The sequence below is a fragment of the Neofelis nebulosa genome, chromosome 3 (genome assembly GCF_028018385.1).
Source record: "Neofelis nebulosa isolate mNeoNeb1 chromosome 3, mNeoNeb1.pri, whole genome shotgun sequence".
Classification (NCBI taxonomy): domain Eukaryota; kingdom Metazoa; phylum Chordata; class Mammalia; order Carnivora; family Felidae; genus Neofelis; species Neofelis nebulosa.
The window spans coordinates 73094271-73114899 of record NC_080784.1 but is presented as its reverse complement, the minus strand read 5'-3'; the positions used below and the strand labels follow the sequence as shown (position 1 = coordinate 73114899).

Genomic DNA, 20629 nt, shown 5'->3' with positions numbered 1-20629 from the left:
TGCCTTGGAATCTTAGAATGAATGCTATTTGTAAAGGTTTATTCTTTTAACAGACTTAATGATTTGACTTAGCTCTTTTTATTTTTACTTCTTGGTGGGATTAAACTATAGAGTTGTAAGAGTTTTTTTTTTTTTTCTTTTCCAAAGAATATATTAGTAATTCTTAATGTAAAGTCAAAACAATTTATAATGCCAGTTTCTACCTGGGCTCCCATTCAAACTTGTTTCTAGTGTTAATGATAAGGATCCACTTCAAATTAAAATTTTTAAAGGGCATGCAGAGTTTGTATAAAGTTGTGTAATTTGGTATTCACTTTGAGATCTTTAGTATTTCCCTTTGTGAAGTCACACCCAGGAACATCTTGATGATTTTCATTGTGACTCCCAATTATTATGTGAAAATTTCATTGCTTTTCTTTTAGTCTCACTGGGTGAACTTCAAGTAGCTAGTTAGGGCTGGAGCATGGCACAGGCCCATGTAGAACAGCAGAGACTGAGGTGAAGAAGGTAGAAAAGGGGCTTCTTTGTGAAAAGTATTTAAAAGAGTTGGCATGTTATCTTTTTTTTTTTCTTTTTTTTTTAACGTTTATTTTGAGACAGAGAGAGACAGAACATGAACGGGGGAGGGTCAGAGAGAGAGGGAGAGACAGAATCCGAAACAGGCTCCAGGCTCTGAGCTGTCAGCACAGAACCTGACACGGGGCTCGAACTCACGGACCTCAAGATCATGACCTGAGCCAAAGTCGGATGCTTAACTGACTGAGCCACCCAGGTGCCCCAAGAGTTGGCATGTTATCTTTCAGGCATTACAGAGCTCCCCAACTGTTTAAAGCAGGGGAATAACATGATAATAATGTCTCACAGAAATGCAAATCCAGGGAACACACGGTAAATTGATGATAATAACATCTGTCAGAATCACCTGGAGCACTAATTAAAACAAAGTGTTTTGTAAGTCCTCAAGTGGCTTCTGGTCTGGGGACTATACTTTGAGAACCCGTGTATTAAGGGACATGGGGTCTAGTAAGTAGACTACTGACTAGTGGAGATAAGACATTTCTAAAGAACATGCATCTGGGAAAGGATGGTAGAAATGGAGAGGAGGCAGGTGGTTAAGTGATGGGTTACTAAAGTGTAGCTGACCTGATTAAATATCTAAAATTTCCCTCACTGTGTTTGATTGGGTGATTACATAATGTTGATGATGTTAACCAAATAGAGACTCTAGGAGGTGCAGACATATTTTTGTTTCATTTCGTTGTGTTTTGTTTTGTTTGTGCTTTGAAGGAGGGAAAGGGGAATAATTTTGGACACATTGAGGTTAAGGTATCTATGGAGAAAACCAAAAAATTGAATATACAGGTTTGGAGCCGAGAAAACATGTGAATGTAAAGCACATCAACACTGTGTTCACAAAAGGTAGGCCTTACGCTTATCCAAAGAGTCTTTTTCACCCAAAGTCAAATATAGGTTGTTTTATTATAAATGCCATCAAAATCCAGAACAGCTGAGAGGTATTATTCATTTTATAATTAAAAATCATTTAGTATTTGAAAAAGATGATCAGAAGAGCACTTATACAGAAGTCAGTAAATAAATACAAGCTAGACAAACCAGGACATGGTTCCCTTCTGACCTACTTGGCTAATGAAAATGTTAATCAGAATATCAATATTTTTCCTCCTGGAACGTTTCTATACCTGGGTCAACACATATTATTTTGAGATTGCTTTGGTTTGGTGTAAAACAAAGAAATACAGTGTTTTGTTTTGCTTTTTTCTTTTTCTAAGAAAGGGGATGGATAAATAAAGATCAAAAGTAAGAGGAAAATGAGGCGTCCTCATTTTTTTTTAATGCTTATTTATTTTGAGAGAGAGAGAGAGAGAGCACGTGTGAGCAGGGCAGGCACAGAGACAGAGGGGAAGAGAGGAAGGACCCCAAGCAGGCTCCTCATAGTCAGCACAGGCCCAGATGTGGGGCTCAAACTCACGAACGGCAAGATCGCGATCTTAGCTGAAATCAATCGGATGCTTAACCGACTGAGCCACCCAGGCACCCCCTCAATTTTTTTAGAGGTTGCTGTTACGTCTAAAATTCTGTTTTTGTTAAGATATTCCACCTTAGAAAGCAACCGTAAATTTCAGAAAAGAAAAGTTTGCATATGCAATATTGGATATCATTTTCTTATATTAATCCATTTAATACTATGTATTGTGCTTCTGTTCAAAGAGTAGATCAGCTCTTATGCCCTGAGGCTCTTACACTCCCACACACCCACACATAATGACTTTTGTAAGAGAGAACACCAGCATCAAGAACCAGGAACCAGGAGGAAGGCAGAGATGCACAAAAATGTGGTTCTAATGGGAATCTGGAAAAAATACGCAGAAGAGTGGGAAACCAGAGAGCCTAGGAAATTCAGTTTGGCTGATACCTCAGACTGATGGGATTAGGTTTTGAAAGGGGTGGTGCCTAGGAATGGTGGGAGGAACTGAAAGGTGAGATCCTGGTTTGATAAAGGCTTAGAAACAAATGGAGCCAAATAAATGGTTATAAAATAGTAAAAATAGGAGGCTTCTTTAGTCAGGGAAGTCAAGCCACTAGGAAAATTTAGGAGTGGCACAGTAAAGAGTAAGAGAAAGAGAGTGGGAAAATGCATTGCTCCTCAACACAGGGAGAACAAACTAAGAAAAAAGACCCATTGGAATCCTATTGACAAAGTTTCCTAACAATAGTCTCTCAGACAATGCTACTTGAGTTTTTCCTACCATATAGCTGCCATATCGGTCCTTCAATTTCAATCTATTTCTCTTAAAAAGTGCCTTTCTCCTTTTGCTTCTTTCTACATGACCTTTCTACAGTTCAAGGGGTATGCCTCTTTTGTGGAGGTAAAGCAATTGGCATTTCAAAATCCTTAAGAAATTCCATCTTGGTGGGCTGTGAATTGTGAGAAGCACACCCCGTTTTAGGCTGGCTTTCTTCTATATAAGTGTAAGCTAAGGCTAGTGATTATATTCTACAAAGGAAAAGCAATTCCTATCCCTTCTTTAATCTTACTAGAAGTATATCATTAAAACAAGCAAACAAAAACAATAATCAAACCAGGTAAGTGTCTTCAAATTGAAGAAATTCTTAACTTGACCTTCATCCTAAAGTAGGCAACTCTTCCACAGATTACTTCCAGGCCACTGAGCTGATGGCCTACAGAAAAATAACACTGAGAATGAACTCTATGCTCCATTCCATTATGAACCTTCATTTTCGTAGTTGTCCCTTGATCTGCCCAACAAATCACACAAATACAGCAGAAACAGAATCTGCAATACCTAGAAAAAAAGAAATCATCAGTGCTAGTCTATTTCCTCCAAAAAATAATGGAATGATTATAGCTGTTAGGATAAATATGGCAACTTCAAAAGAAGATATTAGAAGACATGACTAATATTTTTGTTTCAAGAAACTACAAAAAAACCCCAAAAGACTTATTACCTGAATAGATGAATATATCTGAAATCTTTATTGCACTCATATATATTGCTTAGAGGCAATACAATTATTTATAGGACTGTTTTAAATACAATTTGAAAATTCAAACTTGGAACTTGCAAAAAATTTAAATAAATCACAAATGTGCTGTGCTTTCTTGGCACACAAGACCATACATCTCAATATCATGGCGAAAGCAATAAACAGTCCATTTGAAGACTGGATTTCAGTGTAATTAGCTAAGATTTAAAATCTCTTGGGGCCATGGGATGCTGTCTGTGTTATAACATCATTCATAAGAGAAATGTGATCATCACCAGGTATGGAACTTTCAGGAAATACTCATTTTCAGGAAGGATTTGGATCCCTGCATAATTACTAACCAGGCAAGCTTTGGAAAATCAAATTGGAAAACAGGTAGACAGGAGAAATTATTTCAACTCACCCTCAGTAGATGGGGGATGAAGAAGAGGTGTGTGTGGGGGGAGGGATACAGAGTCATAATGAGGCAATTATGAACCAATGTTGAATCATGTTCTTGCAACTCTCCTGCCAGAGCTCTGAAGCAGCCTAGATGCAAGCACCACCACTTTGACAGAGATCATTTATGTTTAGCAGCAGAAGTTCAATGAATGGCAGCAGTAATTTACCTGCAAGTTCCAAAAATGTGAAAGCCCCCGATGATGCTAAAAAGTGGAGGCCTGATTGGGTTGCTAGTGCTCTGGCTGGAAGATTTCTGTGAGGATCACTCTCCTTCATAAATAACTGAAGATAAATATTTTATTGGGGTGATAGAACAAATCATTGATTAACTCTCATGGATCCCACTTTATGCAACTATTGGTCAGTAGTCACTAGATTGAATCAAAATATAAACTGTCAAACTTTTCTGTACTCTCTTTTCTCAGTCTATCTGGAGGGTTCTACAACTTTTAAAAACCTGTATGCATGCTAGGAATCATTGTAATGAGAAATTAAATGATCACTTTCATATGTAATATAGTTTGGCTCAAACTTAATTCATAACTATGCTGGTTTTCTAGATCAAAAACTTTAGAATATAGGTTTAAATATAGGTTTTTAGAATACAGCATAAAATACTAAACTAGCTGTTTTAATTTTGCTTGTAGTTAATTACCAAAAAAAAAATTGTTATTCAGTAAGATAAGTATATTTGGTATTTGGTTTAGCCTCTCAATCCCAGTTCTTGTTTTGCTTGAATCTATAGGTGTGACAAGGGACATATTAAATCAGAGACCATCCTAATGCTCATATTTTCATACATTTTGATACAAAGAAAAAGTGATTCTTGATAATCCTTGAACGAATATGATAATGCACAAGTTGAGAAAAATTCATACAGTTATATAAAATAAATTAGAACTAGGTGATGTTTTTGGAGAATTTTGGACTCAAGTTGATTATTTACATGGTGTTTGAAGTTAACTTCAGTAAATTATTACACCATTTTATCATATTTTGCTCATTATATTTGTTTTCAGGGAAGTCTCTCCTCCTTTTCAAAATATGAACATATGCAATAGTGTCTCTTTTAAGAACACTATTTAATTAGGTTAATTAATTAATTTATTTTTGAGAGAGAGCAAGCACATGGGTGTGCATACGCATGAACAGGGGAGGGGCATAAGGAGGGGCAGAGGGAGGGAGGGAGGGAGGGAGGGAGGGAGAGAGAGAGAGAGAGAGAGAGAGAGAGAGACAATCTTAAGCAAGCTCCAGGCCCAGCAAGGAGCCCACATGGGGCTCGATCTCATGACCACGAGATCATGACCTGAGCTGAAACTGAGTCAGATGCTTAACTGACTGAGCCACCCAGGTGCCCCAATACTATTTTATTTGTAACAGTTGGCTAAAGAATGAAAATTATTACTGCAAAAGTATACTATAGACTGGACAGATATATAATTTTAATATAGTCAAAGTATCTTCCTGTGCATTTAGCCTGAAGTTTTAAACATCAATTCATGACTCACCACAAATATTGCCTCCCATTTTAACATGGGCATAGCCATCTACTCCCCATGAACTTCCCCATGAGTTCCGCACAATCCAATATGGAAGATTTCCTACAAGATATAAAATGGCAACAAGTTCTGAAAAACTCAGATTTTTTTGTGAATGCATGTTTATTTAAAGGCTAGTTCTGGATAAGTATAGTAGCTCTGAGCAAAAGATTAAAAATGTAATGTTATGCTAATATATACTAGCCAAGTAAATCGGAGCTGTAGTTAGTGTCACACTCTAATAATGGAAAAATACATGTTTGAATTTGGATAGCATGAAATGAAAACATACACGCAATTCCAGGGAATTAGGAAAAGGGGGGCGGGGGGGGAAGAACTGTTAGATATGTATGATAAAATAATAAGCAGGTCTTTTTTCCCAACAAGTATTGTAAACATTCCAGGTGGAGAATGCACATTATTTAAATCAAGAATTATCATCGTTTTAACAAGGTATTAATTGATCGGGGGGAGGGGGGGACATGATAGGGCATTTGTACCTGGAAGTCTACTGAAAAGCTGTAAAGGTCTTAGGAGGACTTAGAAATAGAACGACCAAATTTCAGCTTGATTGATTGAATGACTGATTGATTTTTAAATGTTTTTATTTATTTTTGAGAGAGAGAGAAAGATAGAGTACTAGTGAGGGGTGGGCAGAGAGAGAGGGAGACACAGAATCCAAAGCAGGTTCCAGGCTCCCAGCTGTCAGCACAGAGCCCGATGCGGGGCTCAAACCCACAAACCATGAGATCATGACTTGAGCTGAAGTCAGATGCTTAACCGACTGAGCCATCGAAATTTCAGCATTTTAAAAATAATGGCGATCATTTGTTAATCAGAGTTCAGGCTGGAAAGTAACCAATCAAGTCTGTTCAGCACTTACCTATTTTATCAAACCCGGTTATGAGAACTGCATGATTTGCTTCTCCACTAGAGCAATGGTGCTGTATTATGCCTCCTAAATAGTCTTGCCAGCTCACTGCATCTACTACCACGACCAATGGGCCAAAGGTGACAAGTGCTTTTGCCATTTCATCTTCTTGGTCACTACCAAAAGAGGAAATATACAGTCAAGGAGGTGAGAGAGAGAACACAAGCAGGGGAGGAGCAGAAAGAGAGGCAGACTGAGAATCTCAAGCAGGCTCCATACCATCAGCCCAGAGCCCCATGCGGGGTTTGAATCCACAAACTGTGAGATCATGACCTGAGCCGAAATCAAGAGTCGGACACTTAACGGACTGAGCCACCCAGGCGCCCTAAAGAGGTTAGTTTTTGAGGTAAAGATATTTTATAATCTATTTAATCTGTACATGGTCAGGAGTAGATTTGGTTGCAATTACAGAAGATGTAAAGAACGGAAACTAGAAGAAGTCTGGGGGATCGACAGCCCAGGACTGCTACGAGGCTCCAAGATATTGGAAGTCAGCATCTTTCTAGATTCTCGTTCTGCCATGTGAGGTTCCCATTGCCAAGGTCAATTCGTGGTCCAAGGTGGCTGCTGGAGCTCTAGCCATTTAACATATCTTTTAAACAGCAAAAAGGAGAAAGAAGTGCTACATTCCTATCAAGAAGACTTCCGAAAAGTAACGTGCACATTGTGCATATGCCTATATGTATATGTATTGGCTAGTACTCAGTTACGGGTTAACCAAGTTTAGCTTCAGGGAAGATGGGAAGTGGAGTTTTGTAGCTAGCTAGAGCATCCAGTTCTAAGGGGATTCTTCTAATAAGAAAAGTGAGAAGACTGAATGCGCGGAGACATATCTCTGCCACACGATGTGACAATCAAGAAACTGACCAACTTCTGTTAACGGAATGCCAAATGCAGAAATCATAGGGGAGGGTTATCTCAAAGTGGCGACTGTCATTATGCAACAGAAGAGATGCCAAGGTGCCAGGAGAACTAGTACTAGATTGCAAAGACTGCGAAAGACATAGTTATTGCTCTCACACATGGACGTGTACTGATAAAGCCTAATGTTACACAACACTCAGCCGTCATCAATCTTGGAAGTATGTGATTAAACCATTATTTACACTTTTAAAGGTCAGCTTTGTGTGTGGACACTGAAACCAAGTCACTCGTATTTCAAGCCATTTAGATAGCATTTGGGAATGTATTGCTACAGCAAGCTATGGTTGGATTTGTAGCTTGAAAGAGTAAATAATCCATCGTCATATCCAGCCGGAGATCAGTTTCTATCAAGGGGATATTTTGTCCACAGGTGGGGAAAAAATTGAGTGCATAAGAGCATTTATTGAGACAGAAACTACACATTCACTCTAAACATTTATCCATATTACCTGTTAACACGAAGATCTTTTTCTTGGAGATCTATAAGCAGTCAATCCTAATTTTTGCTACCGTAATAATAACTTGTATTCATTAATATTACCTTGGGACAGGTAGGGTATAGTCCGTGAAGTTCCACATAGCTAGGTTCAAATTCCAGCTACAGACTGGAGTCATTTCAGTCACACTGGAGTCCAGTGACTCCAGCAGGTGACTGAAGTCATCTATGTCGCAAATCAGTATAAGGATAAAATTGTAGGTATAAATTTTATAGCATGCCTACACATAAATTATACTCTACATTTAAAATAAATCTTGCTTCTTTTCTTATTTCTAAGTTATCTAATAAACCAATTTTGCTCAGCATAGATTGTAGTGTATAATGTGTATTCTATTGTACTCAAATTTTTGAATATTTTATAGTAAAAATTTTGACTATTTTGCTATCCAAATATGACAAATAGGATTATCTCTGTAAAACAGGGATACAGCTGTCTCTACCTTTTGAAGAAAACAAAAGCTATACCGTAAATATATGACATCAAAGATCCAGTGTCAAGGACAGCATGATGGAAAGAGAAACATCAAGAAGAATAAATAGTTTTTAGAATGCAAAGGGTAATTAACATTGTATGATTGGAGGCAGCACTAAAGAAAAGATATCAAAGATGTTGGAAAATACGAAATAGGAAGACATGCCAGTCAAGACCAGCAGGGAAAAGTTCCATTTAGCCCCAGAACCGACTAGCATTGTTACCATCTGTGTTTCAGAAAGAGGTTGGCTTTTATCAAGTCAAAATATACTCCAAACAACATCTTTTTTCCATTATTAGCCCAATATAGAATTTCAATTGACCATGAACCCAGGGATAGGGGTGCCGAACCTCCACATAGTTGAAAGTCCACATATAGCTTTTGACTCCCCAAAGCCTTAATAGTCTACTGTTGACTGGAAGACTTGCTGATAACATAAGCAGTGGATTAACCCATTTTTTTGTACATTTTATGTACTCAATTACTGTATTCCTGCAATAAAGTTAGGGAAAAAAGTTTTCGTAAAATCATAAGGAAAAGAAAATACAGGACCATATTGTATTTACTGGAAAAAAACCCACATATTAGTGGAACATGCAGTTCAAGCCTGTGTTGTTTGAGGGTCAAGTGTACTATCAAAATATACGCTGCTGATAATGGACACGTTATCAAATCTTTTCCCATATGCTTACTATTCACTTTATGGATCAGTAAGATACAAATCCTACAATCTTTAAAAGAATTCTCAAGTTTACTGTCGTCAAGATTTAGTGACTAAGGTAGGTCTTTTCTGTTCTAGACTCTACATGAGTATGTAGATTTCCATTTTCTCATTCCTAGAATTCAGTGTGTTAATACTGTGCCCTAGTTTTTCAGTCCATTGTTAATACGGGGTTCCTTCTCTTTTTCTTGACATAGTCACTCTCATATTTATTTTGAGTTCTGAAAGGTCTTTCCTGGGGCCTGATAAACAAAAATGCATGAAGAAGCCTGGATATAAATGGTAATTTTCCTTTGCGACTAGACTATGTTCTTAGGATTCAGTGAGGTTTTGCTTGTTTGGTTGGTTGCTGGTTGGCTTAGTTTTAGATCTTTTCAGGCTCTGCATGAGATTTTTTGGAGTTTTTGGCCGATAGCTGTGTGTGGGCTCACACTGTCTGAAACTACTGAAAAATTAAAGAGCTCATGACCTGAGAAATAGAGGGAGGGAAAAAGTATGAGTTTCAGAGCTCGACAAATATGAATTCTAATGTGGCCCTATAGTTAGTTCATGAGCTCTGTGACCCTCCCTGAGTCTCAGAAACCTCAATGGAAGTGACGGTATTTAAGTGTTAGGGGCCTAGTCGAGTGCCTGGTTACAGCGTTGCTGTGGAAAATCTTCCCAATTCTTTTGGCCCTTGCCACCGCGGTGGTGGTGCTGGTGTTGGAGGCGGTAACAGGGGCACAATCAGCCAGGCTTCAAACATGGGGTCCGCTGTAGTTTTTTGCCTGAGGCTCTTCTCTTAAAGAGCCAGGAAATCCAGCTCACCCCCCACCTCTACCCTGGCAGCACCCTCAACTGACACGGAATGCAGTGATCATCAATTTGGATGGGATAACATTGAAATGCATAGTGTACCTTGGCCCCAATAGCTCCCCGGTAGGACCTGTACCCTCAGTTCTATTTTGCTTAATACGAAAACCCTCCCACCCCTGTTCTGTCTCATTTCTCCATTTCCCTTCCAGAGTTTCTCGGGATTACTGCTGGGACATGATGTTGCTTGCTGAATCCGTTCCTGTCTTAGACTTTCATATCTCCAGTGACAGTTAATTCCATCCTTTCAGCTGTTCAGGCCAAAAAGCCTGTTCTCCTCCTTGACTCTCTCCTCTCTCATTCTTTACATAAAATCCCTCAATATTCTCTGGGGGGCTTTACTTTCTGTGAGGGGTATTAACCTATTATGTCTCATATCTAAGACCATTCTTCTAACACTGCTCCAAGATTATGACCAGGTAACCTTTTCTTTCTTTCTTTCCCTTTCTTTCTTTCTTTCTTTCTTTCTTTCTTTCTTTCTTTCTTTCTTTCTTTCTTTCTTTCTTTCTTTCTTTTCTTTCTTTCTTTCTTTCTTTCTTTCTCTTTTTCTTTCTTTCTTTCTTTCTTTCTTTCTTTCTTTCTTTCTTTCTTTCTTTCTTTCTTTCTTTCTCTTCTTTCTTTCTTCCTCCCTCCCTCTTTCTTTCTTTCTTCCTCCCTCCCTCTTTCTTTCTTTCTTTCTTTCTTTCTTTCTTTCTTTCTTTCTTTCTTTCTTGATTACCTTATCTCCTAGTAGTCTTGTCCATCTTCTCTCCATTACAGTCCCAGTGGGCGTCATTGTTCTTTAAATATGCCAAACATGTTTCTGTCTCAGGGCCTTCACCCTTACAGCTCCTGCTGGGAACAGTATTTACCTAGATGTCTACATGGCTATATTCCCATGCTTCTCCACGTCTTTGCTCAAATGACATCTTTTCAAAAAGCTCCGTCCTGGCCCGTATACTCCCCTTCCTTCAACCTGATGTTTCCTCTTCCTCCCACCATTTTACTTAGTTCTTTTTAGAAATGATTACACCTAACATGCTGTACATATTTTTGTTTTCCTTATTGCCTGTCTCTATCACTAAAATATAATCAGTTTTTTTGTCTGTTTTTGTTCACTGCTGAGCCCCCAGAACCTGAAACAAAGTTCAGTAAGTATTTAAGAAGGAATGAGTAAATCAAAGAGAGATCTTGGGGGAGTCTAACACAATTAGCTTAGCGCTGTATTATCAGAATGTTTATATTCAGTGTAAACATAGAGATTTTTTTTTTTAGTGGGACCTCTGTTCTTCTTAGCCAAAGAATTACATGGATCATACTTCAGGTCCAATGCCAGTGACTTACATTCTCTCTCTCTCACTCTCTAATTCAAGCTAATGCCTATTCTTCTCTGGTTTCTTCCTAATTTTTTTTTTTTTTTCACTTTGCTACTCATGATGGGGCATTCCCTGAAATTTTTAAGTGACATTTTGAAAATCGAGTTCTTTCTTGTGCACACGCCTTCCTTTTACTCCCAAGGAACTGGTAGCTGATAGAAGCACACTTTCTCATTTCTGAAAGTGCATTTCCTTCAAAAAGATGTGGAATGATGCACTCAATGACTCTGCACATTTAGTGATTGATTCTGAGGAGCCTCCGTCTGTGGGATCGCAGTTCTCTGGTGTTTGGTTCCTACGGTCACCCCGAGAGTCCTTGCTGTGGACAGGAGCTGTGCTGGCAATGTGCCAGCCCTCTGGTACACTCGTGCTTATTCAGAGGGGTTCCATTTTCTTCAATGATCTAATTTCACCCTTGATTTCCTTCAGATCTCATGGGTTGGCACCATCTGGATCAAGAGACTCTTTTATATTCAGTATCAGTATGTTTTAGGGTAGTCTGTCACCTCAGCTGAATATAATTTACTTTCTGCTTTCTCTGTTTCAAAAGACTGTGTGAAGTTTCCTCTACATTTTTTTTAAACGCAAAAAGGAGTTGTTTGTGTCTTCCTTTGTCCTATTATCCCTGAACACCTATCTTGCACTGCATCGAATGGTCACAATGGTTTTCTAGCTGGCTTTCAGGTTTTCATGCATTTTTAAAGCCCTTTTTAACGACTGTTTCCCCCTGAACCTACCCAAAGTCATCTTGCCCTTCAACTTCCAACACTTCCAAGGCCCTTCCTCAGCCTATCTTTATCCACCCCTGTGCTTCCCTCGTGCCTATAGTGCGTGCCGCATAATCTACCTCCAGTAATATACTCTTACTTGCTTCTAAGTTTCAGTTTATGCTTTTCTTAAAGTTAATGCTTTAAAAAATCCAAGGGCGTTCAAAAAATGCTTCTTGGTTATGTAGATTGCTCGATATTAGCTGGAGAGTAACACAAAGCAATTTTGGATTGATTCAACAGTAAGGTTGAAATATACTAATGGCAATTATGACAACTCAATTTGTTAAGAGGAAGGTGGTCAGAATAAATTACATCTTAAGCTGGATTTAAATGTGTTAATTCTATTCTAATGACAAATGGAAAAATAAGCTGATCATGCATAAGAAACAACATCCATTGGTTGTTGTAACAACCATAGCACTCCATTGGTCTCTCTAGTAAAAAGCAGGTCTTAAAATAAGTAGGCATTTATGCCTTCAATCAAGTTATTAATTCTGAATAGCCAATGGATCAGAAATTAAGAAATAGAGGGAAAGACACAATAGGATAAGACAATTACCTGAAGTCATATGCAGAATAACCTTTGATTGAAAATCCAAAATGTGAATCAGAAAAGTAACGGCACAGGCCATTTTGCGCTTTGAATGGGTACTCTGAATCTCTCACCAGTTTTACATGCGTCTAAGAGAAAATAAACATCCAGAATGTTCTTAATTTAAAATGCAGTTGATTTAGAAATCAAATAGAACTTACTGCGATATGTCAAAATAAGATTCAACTTGGCCACACCCTCATCACGCGGATATTCCTTACGTTATTAAGACCTTAGATTAAATCTTTAGGTGTTTGGTAGGGACATACTAAGTAATTAAACTCAATTATCTTTCTCTCTTACTATTGTTTCCCTATATCTTCCTTCCTTAGAGCCTTCTTCCACTGGATAATAAAGTCTTATCCTTTTTCTCCTGAGGTTAAAATAAGGTGAGCCATTTTCCTTCCAAAGCCATACGTTATGTCAGCAAGTCTCTGAGACTCACTCAGCACAGTGTTTAATGCACAGGCAATGGTCAGGTCAAGCATTCTTTCTATCCACATCTTTGTGCCATTCGACTGGCACATGTCATTTATTTTTTAGTTGTCGAGACGCAATCTTACTTTCCCGATTCTGCGTTACAGAAGCCAGGGACCACACCATTCTTGCTTGCCCCTGATGTGTACCGAGCAGCTTCTGGTATGCAGTGACTCAAAATACAGAAAATGAACAAGGAAAGGATATTCAAATTTGGGAATTTCCAGCTTGACCGCTTTTACAAAACATAGCAACAGCCTCACTGTCTGGCTTCATGCAGTTCATACTGGATATAGGACAATGTCAGAGAGTGTCCTAAGAACACCGAGAGACACTGTGGTATATGGGACAAAGCCCTTCAGTGGGAACAGAAGACTTAAGACACAGTCCTGGCTCAGCTGCTAATTTGGCAACGTGATCTCACCTCTCAGGGCTCATTTCTTCATCCACGTAAAGAGTTACTACATTTGCTGATTTCTAACATCCCTTATAATCTCAGTATTCAAAAATTCTATGGAAATCACTAATCGCATGTTCTCATCCTTCTGGGACATGATGCGAATGTATCTATGTAAAAGAGCACTGACCTATTAAGAAGTGCTAAGAAATAAACATACATGTTTTTCTGAAAACAGATCTCAGGTAAGATTTTTCACGCTTTGATTTCTCAACAGCCGACTTGCCTGAAAGCAATTCGTTTTGAAATCTTCCGATTAATTCAAGCTTTGGTCGTTTAAATTTCTGAACTTAAAAACATTCTTTGGTATATGAGAGTAAACTTTCAATTCTAAATCCATGTTAAGTAAACAAAAGCGGAAACGAAGAGTTCGAAAGGCCGAGAAATCACCTTATTCAGCCAGTTCAAAGCATTGAGAGTAGACCCTCCATTGCAGCCGTAATTATTATATGAACAATCAATGACCTGCTGAACACTTAGGTCTTCCAAAGGCTTCCCTTTTATCGCATATGCAGATTCCACGGCACCCACCACACTGAAGGCCCAGCAACCTCCACACTGTTTAAAAAGAGAGATAGCATAGTGTTTATCCTCAAATGATGTCCAAACCAAGTTTGCCAACATCTCTACATATCACAAGTTATCAAGTCAATTAACATGAGCAAACCCTGCGGCAGGGGGGGGGAGAGGGCTGCAAAATACTGCCCATCCTGTAGATTTTCCAACTGCCAAAAGAAAGGAAAACCAAAATTCTCTTTCAAGCATCAAAATGTAATCATAAGAAAAGATAAATTGGTAGTATTGCCATTGCACAGTAGACAATGCAAGAAAAAAGCGAATTTTAGAGACTGAGAAAACACTTGGACGAAATGATGGTCTTTTAAAAGACTAACCAGTGCACTGAACGGGACTTCTGCTTTTAGGAAGAGTACCAACTTCCTTCTTGTTTCTCCCCGGACACTGTGCCGCTATGACATCCACCATCTCCATGAGGTGACATGGGGTGAGGATATATGTCATATACGTTGTACTCATGACTTGATGGACACGGGAACTGAATGATTTACTTTTTTAGGCTGTCAAGGAGCCAGCATGGGCATATCACATATGCCCGTAAAATGTCATAATGATAAAAACCCATACTGGTCATTCCTTACTCAAATATTGCCTGACACTCTTCCTGAATTCTGGATCTATTAACTGGATCTTATTGAACAAACTGGAACAAAAGAATAAAAGTGTTGGTCCTGAAAAAAAGGGAAAAGATGGAGGAAATGAAATCAAGGATCATGCACAAGGAAGAAGGACCCATAGAAAAGGCACAGGTAAGAGTAAGATTTGCAATTGGGCACTGCTGACTTAATCATAGGACATGGGCTGCCCAGTTGGGCAAAGGAAGGAAGAAGAACAATTGGTCATCTTTGTCGAGCAACTTTATTGCTTTAGGTGTCTTACTATATCTATATCTCCAGCGCCTATGGCATAGGAAAATATGCAGTAACAAACTCTACTTGTGGGTTTCCACACCTTGAGAAAAGCAAATACAGATTGCAGGGCACCATACCAATAGCTAGCTTTAGTTTACCTTTCCATAGCTGCCCCAGGAGGGCAGTTTCTGTTCAAAAATATCTCTCCAGTATATTTCTTTGTTTTTTTTTTAAATTAGAAAAAAATATTTTAATGTTTATTTTTGAGAGAGAGGGAGAGAGAGAGGGAGAAAGGGAGAGAGAGAGAGGGAGAGAGACAAAGCACGAGTGGGGAGGGTCAGAGAGAATGGGAGACACAGAATCCAAAGCAGGCTCCAGACTCTGAGCTGTCAACACAGAGCCCGACGTGGGGCTCAGACCCACAAACCATGAGATCATGACCTGAGCTGGATGCTTAATCGACGGAGCCACTCAGACACCCGTATAGTATATTACTTTGATTAAATATTACTAATTCTGGGGTGCCTAGGTGGCTCAGTCGGGTGGGCAGCCAACTTTGTCCCAGGTTATGATCCCACACTTTGTGGGTTCAAGCCCCACATCGGGCTCTGTGCTGACAGCTCAGAGCCTGGAGCCTGCTTTGAATACTGTGCCTTCCTCTCTGCACCTCCCCCATTCTTCTCTCTCAAAAATAAGTAAACATTAAAAAAAAAAGAAAGAAAGCACTCCCCTCATCTGTTTAAGTTTAAAAAAAAAAAGATTAATTCAATTGTATTCCTTTAATACAATACAGACACTTCCTGGAAGGATTCAGTTTCTGACTAATTAATACTTCACTCTGGATTCAATAATAAAGCAAATAAATGATCTGGTGGTAGAGTTTATATCAACGGATGTATAACCTGAGAAATAAAAAAGGATCATCCTAACTAGATAGTGACTGCTTTGTCTAAGACACTACACACCAGGAAGCTAAAAGACCTGGTGAGGTTTCCACTGCAGATGAACTGAGAATGTATCCCTGTGGTTAGGGGATCGACTTTCCCTGGTGAGCTGACATTGCCTATGCCAATGGTGGGGGTTCAGAGGGACAGGCTTATCTTCAAAATAACAGTCAGGCTTTGGCATCTGTCTCTCATTTCACCAGAGATTCTCCCTTAGTTGTCATTTCTGGATGATTGGAGATCATCTCTGTGATTTTACCCAGAGAAATGATGGCTTCTATCACAAGTTTGACTGAACTGGACCTCAAAGGTGACTTCCCACACTAAGAGTATTTAAAAAGAGAAAAGCAGCAGCAGCAACAACAACAACAACAACTCCTCCTGAAACTCACGGTCTGCTGGTTTCTCACTTGTGTTACAACACGCTTGTCCCGCCAGTCGAATCTTAATGGTAAAGACACATTGGGTATGGATGTTTGCACTTCTGCTCGGTATCTGGGCAATCTGGAAGTTTTGCTTCTTAAGTAAATAGCTGAATTGAAACATGGAAGGAAAAGGCAGCCAACATTATATTATAGGGAGGCCCCCTGGGATTCTTTTTGCAGGAACTTTTCAAACAGAAACAGTAGCTTTCTGGTAGAACCTGCCATTTGAGATGTTCCTTTATGCTTTCTCATAACACGAAATGCGCTCACTGAAAGCTACCAAGATAGGAATTCCTACAATAGTACTAGGAGTTGCCACATAAAATGACTTGTCTTTTAGAACTTGGTCAATAATAAAAATGAGTCTTCTTGACATCACTGGTTTTATCCTAACCCATGGAACTGTGGATGTCTTGAATAGAAATAGCACTAAAAAACTGCACAAAGGATGGAACATTGGCCCTTACAGCCACATGGAAACGTCTACAATTATAACATTTAGATCTTAAGCAATAATTACAAGAGAAGGACCATGAATTAATTTTTCTGTCAGCACCTGGCACGTGCTTGACGTTCAGTATGTAATAAATGTTAACTATGACTCATGTTACCAGATTCACAATTACACAATTCATCAAAAATTACAGGAACAAATAAAAATCCAGAAACCAAACAACCAATGGCACAATCACACCATACCTTTAAACTCTTCAGGAAACAAATGAGAAAATTGATTTATTCCATAGACGGCACTGGAGTTTTCACCAGGGAATACAGAATTCAAGTATCGATGTCTATGAAGACTTTCCTAAAAGAAGAAAAAAGTTAATTTACATGACCTATGTTAACTTTGCAGAGCAATTTATGTGTAACTAAATTGGGCATATTTTCCAGGTATTAAAAGTCAAAGCTTGATTTCTTTCCTGAAGATCACAATGAAAGACTGCATAAGAGTCCCAGATCAGATTTATTGACATTTGTATGAAAACTACCGTCTGACTTCAGGTACATTTTTGAGGCCGGGAAAGGTATCTCTTATCCATTTATAATTCCTCTTCCCTAAGCATGTTAAAAGCACTAAATATGTTTGTTTAACACACTGGAAAAAATAAAATGAATTGCAAATAAACACTAGATGCTAGTGAAAATTATCACCAACTGAAACTCATTAGATTAAAAAAATTTGAATTTGGAAAGTGTGTCTTTATCTTTGTATTTCCCAGCACTAAGTAACAAAGCATGACAAAAGAGATAAGTAAATAATAAATAAATCTGATTCTTTTTGAGCTGTATAGAGATCTCTATCTCATTGAGGGTAACAAGTCTTTATGAAAAAGAGGCAATCCTGGAAATGTCCCAGGAAGACACATTGGCTTGTCGATCTGGAGGGAAAATGTAGCCATTATTTACAGATTCCTCGGCTCTGAATGTTGTAACTTATCTTAACCTATGAGAAAATGCTTCCATTTCCTAACGCTAACCAACCATGCAGGAGCAATAAAACTTCAGGGGACTACCATTTGATAAGTTTCCAACTCTAGCTCTTATGTATTTGTTTATGGATTTATGTGTTTATTGTGTGCCTGTGTCTTAAATCTATAAGCAAAATGAGGGCAAGAATTGCCTGTCTTACTCATCACCGCATTTCCCGCACTGAGCACTTGGCTGGCACACAGTAGATGTTTAATTACTATTTGTTGTTGAATAAATACACAAAGGACATTTTGCATTCATGCTCTTAATAGCTTTAGGCTGTTTATTTTTAAGCAAATTATTACTGAAACTAATCGTAATCTCTTATTTTTTCCTTGCTGAGCTGTCCTGGAAGGATTATTAATGAAATAATTAACGCCCAGCATGGAGCCCCATGCATCAGGATCTTGAGATCATGACCTGAGCTGAAATGGAGAGTAGGACGCCCAATGGACTGAACCTCCCAGGTGCCCCTGAGAAGAGTTGCATTTTGTAGACAATCGTCTCCTGGGTATGGCCTCTTGACAGGACCAACATGAATAACTATATAAGTAAATACATATCCTTATAAATTATGTAAGTTAAAAAATATATTTATTACTCTGGCCTCCTTGTGCCTACAATCCTCCAAAATGATTTTCTTGAGGAGTAAGGCAGTGCATTTATTTATTCAGCCAAGGAATGCCATTATCAGTATAGATGAGATGAACTACATTCTCCCTAAAGGGTGTGGGTCACCACAGTACACAACCAAGTTCAGGACAGGGGTAGAATATAGGACAGGAAGTTCATTCTCGAACAATTGTACCGGTGCTTCTGGTTTTAAAAGCTAGAATGTAACTCAAGAGCAATAAAACACATCTTCGTTTGGGCAAAACACAAGAATGGACAGAATCGGGCAAGGTTAGGACTTCCTAAACAATGGAATTTTCTAGGGGAGAGAGGAGGAGCAGAAAAGAGTACAGCTATAGAATTCCAGGAGAAATCCCAACAGTATATCAGCAAAAAAAAAACCAAAAAAAAAAAAAAACCCCAAACATAATTCCAAAAAGCAGTATTACTAAATTCGTACTTACTTTTATTTAGAACAAATCAATTTTCTTTTACAATGAAATGACATCTTCCATGATTAAAAAAATTGTTAAATGGTATCAGATATAGAGAACACACTGAGGCAAGTTCTAAATCGGTATCTCTTGGTCTCAGCAAAAACCTATTTATATTCAGCTAATTTGGTCCATTCTAGAGTTTTAATGCTGGGGTAAAATCTAAGCATTATTATGAAGACTTCTGGAAATAATGTGAAAAGGAAATTAAATGCTTCCTCCTTTTCAAAATCTATTTCCACCAAGTGAAGAATTTTTAAGGTCGCTACACCAATTGAAGGAGGCCCCGTTCACGCAAATCATAAATGGGAAGGATTCTGTGACCTCTCTAAATGCAGGTTCTTTGTTTAGAACATTGTGTTACAGGAGGTCACCAGCGCCCCCCTGCGGAAGGAAAACTGACGGGTTTCTTCCGCCTTTATCTGGTTCTTTTCACTGTAAAGGAACGGCTCTGGAAGGCAGTGAGAGCAGCCCAGGGGACTGCTAAAAGGGGTGCTTCTTCCAATCGAGAATACTTTGAACATATCCATTGATTACTTTGGGCGTATCATACAAATCTACCGCGACGAATCTTCCCCGGAAAATCAAATCTTTTGGTCAGCCCAGGCAAGGGGGAGCTGGCACATGGGGAACGGAGGGAGAGGTTGACTTGCGAACTTGTCAGAAACCCCAAACCCATCGCTGAGCTGCGGGCCGGGTGACCACCAGGAGTGGCGGCTCTCACTGGTCCCCTGCCCCAGCCCCGACCCGGGACCTGAAGGGGCGACCGGGAAACAGACACAGGGCGGCGCGCGCTCGGTACCCGGAAGGCGGCTGCCTGTCGCTCGCGGCTCCGCGGCTCCGTCGCCGTGAAGGTGGCGCGGGGGTCCGCAGCGCGGCCGCAGCAGCAGAAGCAGCAGCAAAGCAGCCAGAGCGCCCGCAGCTCCATCCCCGCGCCCCGCTCCCGGAGGCCGGCGGCCGCCAGCTCCGCCGCCTGCTTTCTCTTTCGATTCCTCGGCTCCTCCCCCTCCCGGGTTTGCAGGGCGGGAGCGGCGGAGCGGGGCGCCGGGGGCTGGAGACGCCGACGCCGCTTTCGTCCCCATTGCTCTGTAGGTGGGAATCCGGTTAGCCGGAAACCGTTGCGGTGCTCGCTGCGTTTTTTTTGCGGAAGCGTTAGGCACTTGGCCACGTGCTTTCTGGTGTCGTCTCCCAGCTGTGACAGCAAAGCCTGAGTGTCCATGTGCCGTATGCGACAATGTGGACGACTGTGTCACCTTCGCTTCCGGAGTGAAGTTCTTTATTTTTCTTCCTTTTATCTCAAACTGATTCAGGCAGTATTTGAAGTTAACTTGGTTTGATGCCTGTGATTCCTTCTACGACGGTCTCTAACGTTCGGGACCTAATTCTAAAATGTTAGCGAATCTACACAAAGGCACTCATTCGTGTAGCAGATGTTTGTGAATACTTAACAAAAATTTACAGTTGTGAAAATGCACAATTTCTTTATCTGGAGATTGTGGCCATTTCAAAACTCTCAAGCCTGTTTCTCCATTTGCAAAGAAAGGTAGAGGTAGTACGCCTTTCTGCAGTTTGTGGTGAAATTTAAATATAGTAATCCCCCTAAAACATTTTGTAAGATGCCTTGCGTATTTTAATTGTTTGGTCTTAGCTATTTATTCTATGGTAAGGTAGCTTCCCCCCACCCCCACTTCTATTA

At 39.6% G+C, this 20629-nt stretch overlaps 1 protein-coding gene across 1 annotated transcript; it reads right to left on the bottom strand.

Moving 5' to 3' along the window:
• Positions 1–1460: 1460 nt before the first annotated feature.
• CTSO (cathepsin O) lies at positions 1461–19961 on the bottom strand. The gene is made up of 8 exons (XM_058721068.1): positions 19736–19961; positions 17054–17162; positions 16322–16461; positions 13949–14116; positions 12592–12713; positions 6391–6554; positions 5478–5570; positions 1461–3326 (listed from the first exon to the last, which is right to left on the bottom strand). Exons 1-8 carry the CDS (start codon positions 19859–19861, stop codon positions 3292–3294), a joined length of 957 nt encoding a protein of 318 aa, XP_058577051.1. The 5' UTR covers positions 19862–19961; the 3' UTR covers positions 1461–3291.
• Between the last annotated feature and the right edge of the window lie 668 nt (positions 19962–20629).

Coding starts and splice junctions, on each gene's coding strand:
- CTSO (XM_058721068.1), bottom strand. CDS start 19,861: ATGGAGCTGCGGGCGCTCTGGCTGCTTTGCTGCTGCTTCTGCTGCTGC. Junction 6,555..12,591: donor TATTCTGCATATGACTTCAG/GTAATTGTCTTA, acceptor CTCTTTTGGTAG/TGACCAAGAAGATGAAATGG. Junction 3,327..5,477: donor AATGGGAGGCAATATTTGTG/GTGAGTCATGAA, acceptor CTTTTTTTCTAG/GTATTGCAGATTCTGTTTCT.